The 13,763-nt window shown below is 41.6% G+C and overlaps 1 protein-coding gene across 1 annotated transcript in view; it reads left to right on the forward strand.

Moving 5' to 3' along the window:
* LOC149249198 (GTP-binding nuclear protein Ran1B-like) overlaps positions 1–13,763 on the forward strand; it is a 33,320-nt gene that overhangs the window by 867 nt on the left and 18,690 nt on the right. The window contains exon 2 of the mRNA XM_089452288.1: positions 1,722–1,820. Coding sequence (XP_089308414.1) covers positions 1,722–1,820 — 99 coding nt within the window. The remainder of the gene's footprint in view (positions 1–1,721; positions 1,821–13,763) is intronic.

Raw genomic sequence — 13,763 nt, forward strand, 5'->3', positions numbered from 1 at the left:
AAAGCCAAAGAAGTTCCAAAAGAGGGTTCTTCCTCTGGGGTAAAGACAGATACCATTGGAACCCAAGAGGAACCAGAAGACCCGTCGAAGAAAGTGAAAGAAGCAGAGGCAAAGTCAAATCTTCCTCCATTAGAGGATGAACAAGGGGAAAAAGAAGAAAACGAGGAGCGCATCAGTTTGGGCTCCGATTCCGAGGGAGATTCAGAAGATGGAGTCTCAAATTCAGACAGCTCGCAAGTCACTCCTATCAAGTCGACCAGGGGTTGAAAGTACAAGAAGAAACAGATAGAGGAACAAACTTATCTGGATGTTCTCCAAGGATCTTAGAAAACTCTCAAAGGAATGATGAATACCAGATCTAGGCGCAAGCATGGTCAGGCTCCAAAAGGAGCCACAACCTTCCAAGCCAGTAAATAATGAAATACGTCTCCTGGAATTGCAGAGGGTTAGGCAGTAGGTTGAAAGAAGAAGCTCTAAAAGACATTGTAAGGATGTACTCGCCTGAAATCCTTCTCATCCAGGAGACAAAACTGGAGGACCTTCTACTCCTCCAAGCAAGCAAAGAATTCTGGCATAAAGGCCAAGGGAGAGAAGTGAGTGCTAGAGGCGCCTTTGGAGGGATTGCCTCCTTTTGGGATAGCTCCAAATATGATCTAATTCATGAAGAATGTTGCCCCCATTGGCTACTCACTAAGCTCCTCCATAAAGAATCTGGCCACCAAGTAAGTATGTTCAATCTTTATGCTCTGGTCTTACCATCTGAGAAAAAAATTTGTTGGGACTCGCTCCAGTCTTATATTTTCTTGCACAAACCAGAAAATATTATTATTGCAGGTGATATGAATGTTACGCTAGCTACAGAAGAGAAAATTGGGGGTTCGCTGGTCAGGGACCCAGCTAGAGAATGGGTTGATGACCTCATTTTAGATTGGGAATTGGAAGATATGAAGCCCACATATGGGAAATTCACCTGGTCAAAAAAAAGGATAGGCCCCGACCACATTGCTGCTCATATGGATAGATTTCTAGTCCAATCCTCCTTCTTGACTTGTGGTCTAATGGTCACCTCTAAAATTCTGGAACTACACCTCTGACCATAAACCCATTCTGCTTGAGCTCTCCTTGGATGGAAATCTTGGCCCCATTCCCTTTAGATTTAGTTCTCTATGGTTTCATCAAGAAGGATTCCAGGAGGTGGTCTCCTCCGCCTGGAACCGGCAAGTTCATGAAGGATCCCCTTTCTTTGTGTGGGAAGAAAAAATGAGGAGACTTAAAAGGGAGCTCAAGGAGTGGGCTAAAAGGTTGAAAATGCCCACCACCAAAAGAAAGGAGATGCATGATAGTTTAGCAGGCCATCAATTAACAATGGAGAATTCCGATGTAACTCAAATCCTTCTTCAAAAAGAAGTAGAGCTGCAAAAATATCTCCATAGAGCAAGTAGGGATGAAGAAGAGTTCTGGAGATAGAAGTCCAGAAATCTTTGGTTACAGGCCGAAGACAAAAATACAAGCTACTTCCATAAGAAAGTTGAAGCACACAAGCACTTCAAAACAGTATATGAAATTCACTATCAAAACACTGTGGTTAAAGATTCTGAAGGCATAAAGCAAGCAACTCACTCCTTCTTCAAAGATCTTTACTCTGCCTCGGAAGACCCTACTATTGATTCTCAAGCCTATCCGATTGATCTTATTCCTCACTGTGTTCAATATTCTGACAGTATTATGCTGACTGCTCCGATTAGTATGAATGAGATTAAAGAAGCTTTGGATTACATGGATTCGGATAAAGCCTTGGGCCCTGATACGTTCACTACAAGGTTCTACTTGACTTGCTGGCCTACAATTAAAAAAGACCTGAGAATGATCCATAAATATCAGACCTGCACCAAGATTGGAGGCAGTACCAACTCGACATTCCTTGCCTTGATTCCGAAAGACAAAGGTGCCACCGATTTCAGCAGATTCAGGCCCATCTCTTTGTGTAATACAAGTTATAAGATAATTACAAAAATAATAGCCAACCGTATTAAGAAAATTCTGTCGGTCATCATCCTTGAAAACCAAGGAGGATTCATAAAAGGGAGAAACATTCTTGACAATATTGTGCTGGTGTAAGAAGAAATTCATTCAAGATGTCATTGAAAAGAGAAAGGCATGGTGATTAAGCTAGATTTGACAAATGCCTTTGACAGGGTGAGACATGATTTCCTGTTTTCTGTGATGGAGAAATTTGGCTTCTCAAAAGTTCTCATAACTTGGGTGAAAGCTTGCATTTCCTCCCCTTGGATAGCACCTCTGGTTAATGGTCGTTCAACGGAATTTTTCCAGGCCTCGAGGGGGCTAAAACAAGGTTTCCCTTTGTCCCCACTTCTTTACGTCATTCAAGCTTCGGTGCTCAGCTTCTAGCTAGACTACTGTCAACAGATCCATACTCTGCCAGGCCTGAGAATGGCTCACAATGTTAAAGACATAAATCATGCCCAGTTTGCTGATGATACATTATTGCGTGGAGGAGCTAGCATAAATTCTGCTAGAACCTTCAAGAAGGAGTTGGACATTTATAGGGAGGTTTCAGGTAGTAAGATTAACTATCTAAAAAGCACGATCTATGGCTGGAATTGCTCGATCAAAGATTTGACAGACATAACAAGGCTATTAGAAATGGAAAAGAACCCTGACCTGGGAGTCATTTAAGTATCTTGGGATCCCAATATTCAAATCAAATCCTAAGGTAGCTCAATGGATGCCCCTGCTAGACAAGATAAAACTCAGAATACAAGCTTGGGGAGCCTCATGGTTGAATAATGCTGGGAAGGTAATCCTTATGAAATCTGTTCTCATAAGTCTCCCAGTTTATCAGAACTCCATTCTACTAGCCCCTAAAACCTTTATTAGTAAAGTGGATGGTCTCCTGAGAATATTTCTGTGGGAGGGAGGGAAAAATAATGAAAGAAGGCTCAATTTAGTTAATTGGGACACTATTAAGAAGCCATTCTTGGAAGGAGGTCTCCAAATGCGGGATCTGGCAGCCCAAAATCTTGCTCTGGGCTCCAAGCTCCTTTGGAACATTGTCTCTGGGAATCCTAGTTGGAGCAAGAGAAATCTGTGGAAAAAATATTTTCATGGGCAAAATTTGAGGTGCTTGGACTAGCCTCCTAGAATTTCCAAAGGATCACCAGTTTTCAAACTCTGTCTCACAGCTTTGAAACATTTCAGTCATAAGCTTTATTGGATCCCAGGTAATGGGAAAAAAATAAAAATTTGGGAAGATTCGATTCTTGGAGATCAGCCCTTGAATCAGATGGAAGAACTGGAAAATATCAGAGCTTGGCTTCAAGTCAGCAATCTGGAAACCCTTTGGGACATCTCCAATTGGACAAATGATGCAGAAAGTCTATGGGATGGTTGGAATTTGCGGGAGGTCCCTCATTAGCTGGATGGTGAAGCCAATTTATTGTTGGATTTTCTCCAAGGAAAATCTCCCGTAAAGGCCCCTTCTAAGGACAAAAGAGGGTGGGGTTATCTTTCAGGCTCTTACTCAGTAGTAGAAGGTTACAAAAGTATGATGGCTATCCCTAGCGTCCTCCCAGAGCCAACTCAATGGAAATTTATTTGGTCTTTTCCTGCTCTCCCCAAAATTGACTTCTTTTGCTGGACTTTGGCGCATAAAAGTATCCTCACTAGAGATAACCTGAGGAAGCGTGGAATGGAAGGTCCCTCCAGGTGCCCTATTTGTGCATCGGATGAAGAAACAACTAACCACCTGTTCTTATTGTGCCCCTTTGCTCAAGAAGTTTGGAAGGGTGTCCTGATGTTAGGACTTGACAAAATAGAGCTTCCAGGAAATATTCAAGACCTACTAAGAAACTGGGCCAAGTTATCCCCGTTCTGTCTCTCCAGAAAAAGCCTTCTCAAGACTGGCTGGATGTGGATCCCCAAATTCACATGATGGAAATTGTGGTTGGAGAGGAACAACAGAATATTTAGGGATGAGAGTTGTAACCCGGTCATAATTATCACTAAGATCAAAGCTCTGTTGGGGGAGGCCTTAGAAACCAAACCCACCATAAGCAATGGCATGATTCTGGACAACGAAGAAGATCAATGGTTAGAAGAGCTTGTTCCAAATCATTAGAATATATCCATTCCTCCTACTAAAGCCCCTTCTCATTGGGAAATTCATTTGGAAGAATAGGAATTCATCAAATGGAGATATTCTTTGTATGATCACTACCTATTCTTCGATGGGGCCTCTAAAGGTAACCTAGGTGGCGGGGGAGTTATCTTAAGCCCAGGTGGCTCAACTGAGCTGTGCTTTGCTTGGGGTTTGGGGCATGAAACAAACAACAAAGCAGAGGCTCTTGCTCTGTGGCAGGGTCTAAATTTGGCTATCAAGAGGAATCTCCTCTCCATCTCAGTCTTTGGAGACTCCAGACTAATTATATAGGCTATGAACTCTCAAAAGATCCCTTCTCAGGTGCAGTTAGCCCCCATCCTCAAAAAAATCAGACTACTGTTGCCCAAGTTCCACAAAATACCCTTCTATCATGTTCTGAGGAAGTTAAACTCACAGGCGGACTTGGCAGCCAACCTAGGCTCTCTCAGGAGCAAGAGATCTCTGTTAGTGAATGATGTTGAATCAGACTGCAGCATTCCTTAATTTTGGAGTTGTTGGGCCTCTGTTCCTTTGAGCATTTCGCTGATTCAGATTCTCCAGACTTCAGGACTGAAACATTTTGAGCTGGCTGCTGTTAGGAAACACGGACTCACCCACAAGGGAAAATTTAGAACACAACCGTGTCATTTTCAATCTCTGTTCGTCGTTGGAACTCACTACTGCGTCTGGGTAGGTGTTGGGGAGTTCACAAGGGCCTCTTCAAGGCCAATTTACCGCTCTTGGCATTCTTGAACACTATATAACACTCCGCCAGACATTTCAAAAAGAAAACGTAGTGATTCTTGGGATGATCTGGCACTCCGGCGCGTTGGATCTCCTCTCTGCAAGCTAGGAAGCAGAGCTACGTCACGAAAAGCAAAAGCAGCGGAATTTCAAGGCACCATTATGAAACCAAATCAAGTTCTTTTTCAAGCCTCTATTTGGATTCACAGTGTAACTCATTCAACGGACTATTCAAAGGCAAAATCTTCTTTCCCCGCTGAATGTAACAAGGAAATACAGGGTTTCAGTGTTAAAGTCCTCGGCAGCTGATTTGCCGAATTTTAAATAAAAACTAACCGTTTATGTCAAAAAAAATAAAATGGAGAGCGGAGCGCTTAGGGTTTGACGTTGCTCTGCAACTGGAAGACCTTCACAGACTGCGTCGTTTTGCCATTAACCTTCAGCCATAAGGCAGCTATCACGCAATGGAATCCCCTCAGGGGGAGGACATGATGCGTCACCCTGTTGATACGGAAAACGGCCTGCGACAGACTGAAAATGTCAGGATGGACCATCTAGAAGATACATCAATAGAGAATGAAAATACGCCAACGAATAACAAAAAAAAATGAAGAACCACGAGTGACGTCAAACACCTGCAAGCCGGTAGCAGTTGACAGACCCAAAATCGAGCTCCCAAGTCAGCGCATCAACACTCAAATCCAATTTATGAGGGATCATGATTTGATAGGAAAGTTCATAGGCCTTTGGCCAACGGAGAAAGCTTTGCACGGCTAGATTGCAGCCAAATGGAAGCCAAAAGGGCATATAACACTGTAGTTAGGGCCTAAGGGCTTCTTTACTGCCATTTTCAATTGTCTGGAGGATCGAAACAGGGTATTGGATGGAGGACCATATTTCTTCAACGCAGCAGGGTTGTACCTAAGAGGATGGATCGAATGCTTTAACCTGGACAAAGAAGATTTGAGCTGGGCCCCGGTGTGGTTGCGCCTTTATTCTCTCCCTCTGGAGTATTGGGACGAAGACTCTTTGCGAGACATTGGGAATGGTTTAGGCGAATTCATCAAAGTGGCAGAGGAGACAAAGCTGAAGCGATACACCTCCTATGCACGGATCTGTGTATACATGCACCTCAACAAAGCTCTCTCGGATGCGGTAAGCCTCTACCATGATGATTATGAATGGTTACAAACAATAGATTACGAGCATGTACCATTCCGCTGTTGAAAATGCCATGCCCTGGGCCATTTATTCCGAGATTGTCCCCAATATGAAATCCACGACCACCCCTTCAATGGACAAATCCGACCTGGATGGGTTCACAAAAGTTTCCAATCGCAAAAAGACCCATAAAAGCCCTCTACCTTAGTCAAAAAACATGTCACCAGCACCTCCTTGCCTTCAACAAGCAATAGCTTTGAAATCCTGCTCCAGCTGAAGGTTCATATTTTAGATAATCAGAAACAACCTGAAGCCATTCCTAAGACTTTCACCCATTCTGCTCCATCAAGCTCAAAGAAATCCCTCACTTTTAAGCAACCCACGGACACCAAAACGCCCTCTCCCAGTAACATGCAGAAAAGGACTGCTCAAGGTATGGAGGTAGATAGCACTAAGATGCAGCTCACGATTGTAGATGATTTAGAGGCAGATCAGGAAATAGTACAACACATGGAAGAGGAACCAAAGAGCTTCGACATCGGAGATCTAGATATACTAGGACTTGAACAGGCTTGTAAGAAAAATGAATATGACAAAATTCTTGAGCGACAGCTAGAGAACTTAGAAGTAATTCTCTCAAGAGCACAGAAGCAAAGATCATTAGGCATCTAAATTGGTAGTTAGTGGGATGGAAGAAATATCTTCAAAGACAACAAGAAACGAGGACGGAAAACTGATCTTCAGAGAACCATCCGCATAGGGGAGATGCTGGTGGAATCTAGAAGATACTCCAAGCTCACCAAATACTATAATCCCCTTCCCAATCGTGAATCATGAAGCTCATCTCATGGAACATCAGAGGGCTGAACAGCGCTGGGAAGGGACGATTAATAAAGAACATGCTACAACAGGAAAAGCCTCAAATTCTCTTCTTGCAGGAGACCAAGTGTAATTCCACAACGTTGGATCAGATCCTTGACAAAGCGTGGCCAGGAAGCAAAGAAGTGGCGGTGGAAGCCATAGGAGCCTCAGGAGGGATAGCCATCATTTGGGATGATAGAGCTATAACACTTACCAACATACATGCCAGTAAGCACTTTATTCAGGCCAAGTTTCATTTAACAGGGACAAATGTTCATGGAAACTTAACTAATGTCTACTTCCCCCAGGAGGCAACAAATAAAGTAGACACACTGAACACCCTAACTCAGATCAACTTAGAAAGATCCCACCCACTTTGGATCACAGGAGGGGACTTCAACATGATTACAAGATTGGAGGAAAATAGAGGAGGACAAATCAAGCTAGATTGTGAAAGCACACACTTCAAAAACTACATTCATAACAACAGGCTTATAGATATGGAATTCAACAATGGAGTTTATACTTGGAACAACAAGCGTGCAGATGCCCACCAAATTGCATCTCAGTTAGACATATTCTTGATCTCTGATAAGGAAATACATCTTGGCGGGGATCTCTTGGCCTCTATATTGCCACTCTCTGGCTCGGACCATTGGCCTATTAGGCTTCACTGGCAAAGACTGGGAGACAATGTTCGCAGGCCCTTTCGCTTTGAAGCCTTTTGGCTGAATCACCTTGATTTTCATAACCTGATAACAGAGACATGGAGAAATTTCACACCACCAGAAGGCGCAAAAATGTACAAGCTCCAATGTCGACCTTTTGATCATGTGCAAGATTTTGAACTGGAGCTCCCACGTCCCTACAACCTCGCCTTCTGCAGCCCTCCGCAGGCCTCCCACCCGGCAACCCCTATTGCTGGGCCTCTAGTCTTCCTCATCGGCACCCCCGCAGTCGGGCTCTGCCCTCCTCCTTCGGCTAGTGCTGCAACTGTCTCCCTTCTAGCCTTTCCATGGCTGGGATAGACTCCTCCTAGATGCAAGACAATGAAGACCAGGTTGAGATCCTCACCTCTCTCATTTCTGAAAATGCTACCATCCGAAACAAACCCAAAGCTTCAAAGTTCATCAAGGAATTGGTTGAAATCCTAGAAATCTCCCTTCCCCTAGTCTCCCAAGGAAGGCAGTGATCTCTCTAATAGAGAGAGGTCTGGTTGGAAAATTTACTGGCCTGTGGCCCTCTCCCAAAGCTGTACAAAAATGGGTGGAGTGCAACAGGAACGCGAACATCCAAGGAAAAATCACGATAAGATTCTGTGGAAGGGGTTACTACACATTCCTCTTTGAAACCAAAGAAGACCAGAATCTCATCTTCAGAAATGGTCCCTACTTCATGGATTCAAGAGGTCTCTATCTGAACAGATAGTCCCTTAACTTTGACCCAGAAATGGATATACCTAATGCAGTCCCGGTTTGGGTTCGCTTACCCCATTTCCCTCTTCATTGTTGGGGAGATGAATCGATCAAAGCCATTGGGAACGCTGTCGGAAAATACATAGATAGATGCGAACTAAAGGACAACATGCATGCATGTGCAAGGATCTGTGTTGAAATTGACTTAGGAAAGGGCCTTTCAGAAGCATTCAAGATCAAAGTGGACCAATGGACCCATATTCAACAGCTGGACTACAAAAAACTCCCATTCAAATGTGAGGTATGCCATGAATATGGTCATTTTTATAACAGGTGTAGTAAACTAAAAGAAAATGAAATGAATGAAAATGCTGAAGCCAGTGAAGACACATGGGAACAAGTCAAAAAAAAGAAAGCAAACCCCAAATAGTCTGGCCCAAAACCAAAGCCTCCCCTAGAAATCCAAGCTGCATCCTTCTCCCCCCCTCCCATCTTGACTTAGCCATTACCCTCTACATCAAACCCCTTCAAATCTTTGGAGGAAGAAGACCCCTCATCCCCCCACTCTCCTCCTAATCCCCAGGAGCCCCCTCTCCCTGAAAGCCAACACCAAGACACTATCGAATCCTCATTGCATCTTACTATTTCCTCTCAGCCTCTTCTTGATCCTCCCCTACACAGAATCATTAGAAGCTCATCTAAAGATCACGGGGGTTCTAGTGAACCCTCCAAGAAATCTGGCCCAGGTAGGAAATCTGCTAAGCAGCACAGGGATGAGAACGCACAAAAGGACATAGCAATGGGAATGCATACACCCATAGAAACTTATATCCTGGGGCAACATGACAAAAAAGCAATCAACAAGGACCAAGGGGGGCGAGCACCTCCCCGCATACCACATATCCAATGATGAAAATATTATCTTGGAACATCAGGGGACTTGGGCACCCCTCTAAGGTAGTAGCCCTAAGGGATCTTATCATTTTTCAGAAGCCAGGAATTATTATGTTATAAGAAAAACAAAACCACAAGGAAATGAATAAAGTCATTGAGCAGCAGAGACAGTATAGAGGCCTTGTCCCAAGTAGGCCCACGAAGAAAGATGACATGATAGATGACTATCAAGGAGCTGAGGAGAAAAATAAGTAGACTAAGAAACCCAAGGTATGATAGAATATTAGGACCGCATGAAGACTCCATCTGATGCATAACCCTTTGGAGGCTAGGTATGGAAAACAAAGCATGTCTTTGAAATACACCTCTTAATGTAGCTTAAAAGTTTTCTTATCATTGTCGTATCAGTCCGTCTTCAATGAAATTCATGGTTGCAAGAACTGACAGTCATTTCATGTGTTTTATCTATGTGTCTTGCTCCCTTTCACTTGTTTATTACATAGCTTAGAAGATGAAGAGTATTACCACTTGTTTATTTAAGCTACTGAAGTTGTGACCAACATGATCTTATGACTAACCAGGCACAATGCAAGGCATCCTAAGTGGGAAGAAAGATGTTTGATGATATGTATGTAGTCAATACACCCCTCTACATTACTCCTTTGCATTAATCCTTGATTTGTATCTTGCATGTACCCTCACCGATTGTCAAATTTGGCTACCTGCTGCTAATAGTCTCTTAGCTCTTTCCTGACAAAGCAGGTGAAGGAATTTCCTTCAACCTGATTTCTTCAAGGCTCTTCATAGAAATTATAGAGCTAAGAGAAGGAGATGTGGAATCTCACTATCAAACTCTTGAAAATACTTTTCATGTTCGAATATATCTGAACAATTAAGCTACCACTCAACAACATTGTCAATCTTGGAAGACTCAAGAAAGATCACATCTCTAGATATTATAAACTTCTTATTCACTTCATCATAGAGATGGTATGCTTTGGAGGTATGAGTACCCAAAGAAGATACATTTGTGACTCCTTGCACTGAGTTTTTTTATCTGTTCCTTAGGTATGAAGGCATAATATGAGGAACCAAAAACCTTGGGATGCCTCACAGAAGGAATGTGGCCATACCGCATTTCATAGGGAGTCTTGTTTCTAATAGCAAGAGTTGGACACCTATTATTTATATACACAACACATAGAACCACATCATCCCAAAACCTTATGAACTTAACCTGTGAACTATGCCAAGTTCATAGTGAAAGTGATACATTCCAATGAACTATGTGTTGAAAAATGCAGCAAGAAATTCTCAATTTGATTTTTCCTTGATTAAATTGAAAAAATTCAAATTTCCACATCAACAGACAACTTGGATGATGTTAACTTCTGTGACATGGCTTGTGTCACCTAGTTTACTCAATAAATTCGAGTTGGAGGAGTTAGAGTTCAGTTCTACATATGCGATTGCTAACTTGTGGCAATAAAGGTCAATTATCTCAGGTTGTTTTCAGTTAAACTAGTTCTAACTTTTGGAGGAACTAGTGGAAGGTCATTTAAGCAGTGGGACTTTAGTCAAACTTGGTGATCATCTAGTTAACTGATCAATCAACCCAAAATAGTTGGGGCATGAAGAGAAGTCAAGTCCCCTAAATTGGTGGATATTCGAAGGTAGTTTTAATTTCTTGTAGCTCACACAGTTGCAAGAACTTGTATAACCATAGTGGAGGAGGTAGCTTGATTAGGAGCTTCTCGTGAAATTAGAGAGCGAATGATTGTTGGTAGCATTAATAGCCTACCAGAAATTTGTTTTGCACCACACTTCAATGTTTTGGGCATGGTTTTTGAGGGTGGATATTTTTTTTTTATGCTTTTTGGTCATGCACGTCCTCACTAAGTATCTTTGGAGGTCTGTAATAGTTCCTTGCATGCACATCCTCACTAAATATCTTTTGGGATGTCTGTACTAGGTCCTTGTAAATTTCTGTTTGCCAAGGCTTAACTACTTATGATCTTAGGTGCTCACAACAATTCGACAGTTTATGGTTCTTTCCAAATCACCATTCTTAAAAGGATCCAACAAAACGACTTCAGAGGAAGATGAAAAGGGAAAACTCTTATTGGAACTAGCCTAGAACTAGTGGAATTGGTTGGTCCCAATGGTTTTAGAGTTGTACTAGTCTAGTTTGGTGGTTCAGATTGGCTAAGGTCGGTCTTGTATTACTGAACTTAAAACACCAAATTCACTAGTTCTCTAATAAACTAACCAATTCTGAAGAATGTAATGCAACATAGCTAATGACCACCAAATAATAATTTTTTAATAAAAAATACTGATAAGGAAAAAAAAATTTATTAACTCGAGGGCCCTACAAAACCTAACCCTAGTAATTAATGGTAATATTTAATTTTTAAAGTTAAAGTAAAAGTTGACATTCTCCTTATCTTTCCTTTTTGAAAAGGAAAGATAAGGATAACGTCAGCTTTTACTTAAATTTTTGATATTAACATTAATTGTTTCGAGTTGTTTAAGAGTGGTTCCAACTTCATTCAATTTTGAGAAAGTCAAATTTTAGATCCCATTCAAAACTTAGTGGTTATTGTTGAACCGCTTCTTTATAATGAGTCTTAGACTTTGACTTCCAATTCTTTAGGTGCAGTTATTGCATAATCATATTCCTTGTGAGACTTTGCAGCAAAAGTTTGTTGGCATTATGGCATAGGTTTGGAGCTATGGCACAAGTGTTGTCCTTGATGGCAACTCTCTTTGGTAACAGATCTCAGTTCAGGCTTTCAGAATGAAGGAAAAGACATATACGCAGGTTCATCTAGATGAAGACGCGTATACACGCGGGTTAGACGTTTCAAAGGCACGTATGCGTATACACGCACTTTCATGCACGGAAAAGACCGTATATGTTGGAGAACTTACTTTTGGTCCGTGGTAGTTAGTCCTTGGTATTTGAACCTATGGTTTTGGACTATGGTATCTCGTCAGAAGTGTTGACCCGAGGTATTGGGTCCTTGGTATTGTTTATTATGGTTTTGGACCGTGGTATTGTGGAAGGCCTAAGACTATAAAAGAGGAAGGAGATCATGTGGCAAAAGATCATTTGAATTATTATTGAATATCTGATAAAGTGCTAGATCTTGAATACTGGTAATTGGGTTATGGTGCAGATTTGGATCTGAATGAAGGAGGAACCTGAGCGCAAAGAGAAGGATAAGTTCTATTGATGGATCATAATCTTTAAGCTTGAATGATAGTATCTTTGAATGATTTTGATCTGTTATATGTGGTGCTTGCTTGATCTATAAATCTGATAATCTGGGTTAATTAGTGTTTGAATATCTGAAAGAGCGAATTATCCTTTATAGATCTGTATGTAGGTTCAGTGAAGCAAAGGCGCATATACACGTTGTTTCAGTGAATGAAAACAACGTATATGCAGGTTGTTCCATACAAAGAAGCGTATGCACGCAGGTTTCAGGCTATTAAAGTAGCGTATATAGTTTGAGTTGTGATCTTGCTACTTCTGTTTATTGCTGCAGTTTTTTGGGTTCAGAATTGGGTGTGTAGTTGGTGTTACTGTGATTTGGGTACAGCTGTCAGAGAAGTGTCTACTTGATTCAATGCTAATTGATGAAAAGGAGATTGTTTGATGCATAAATTCTTGATGTTTGATTGAATTTCATGGATCCAGTCTGAAAATTTATGAAACGTGGTCCCTGGAAGAAAGAGAAGGTTGTAGCCTTCTGTAGGCCAGCACCTACATACTAGCATCTTGGCTAGTGCAAGAGCTAAGGGGGTTGTAGCTCCCTTCCAGGGGAAGATGGAGAACGAGAGAGGGTTGTAGCTCTCTGCAGGTTGCAGCCTGCGTACTGGTAAAGGACTGCACCAGTACATTGTAATAGAAGTTTCTAATTTAAAGGAAGATAGAGACGAATTGCAGTAGGTGGTTTTCACCCACATTGGGTTTCCACCTCATATCTTGTGTTCTTGTGTGCGATTGTCTTTCTGCTCTATTTTACTGTTTCTAGTTACTGGTTATTTGATTCTGAAACACAGATTTACAATCAACATCAGAAAGATAGAGTAAATTAAAAGTTTGCTTTGTATACGCAGGTTTCCTTATGCATAGTTGCGTATATACGTGGGTTTAATTAACTGAAGTAGTGTATATCCTCTGATTTAAAAAAAAAAGGAATTTTGGACTTGATAATACTGATTCACCCCCCTCTCAATATTATTTCCAACAATTGGAATCAGAGCAGGTCCTTCAGAAGAAGCTTGATCGCTTGAAGGAAGATCTTTCATCATGAGCAACTACAAGAGGGAAGCATCAATCAGGCCATCGATTTTTGATGGAACAAACTTCGTATATTGGAAGGTAAGAGTTACTGCCTATCTTCAATCTCTTGGTATAGAAGTCTGGGATATCATAGATACAGGGTATACTTTTCCATCAACAACTCCTACAGATCCGGTTGAGAAGAAGAAATATGAAACAAATGAAAATGCGGTCA

Source organism: Pinus tabuliformis, chromosome 7 (genome assembly GCF_031772625.1).
Source record: "Pinus tabuliformis cultivar Carrire ecotype Pingquan chromosome 7, CPIR1, whole genome shotgun sequence".
Classification (NCBI taxonomy): Eukaryota; Viridiplantae; Streptophyta; class Pinopsida; order Pinales; family Pinaceae; genus Pinus; species Pinus tabuliformis.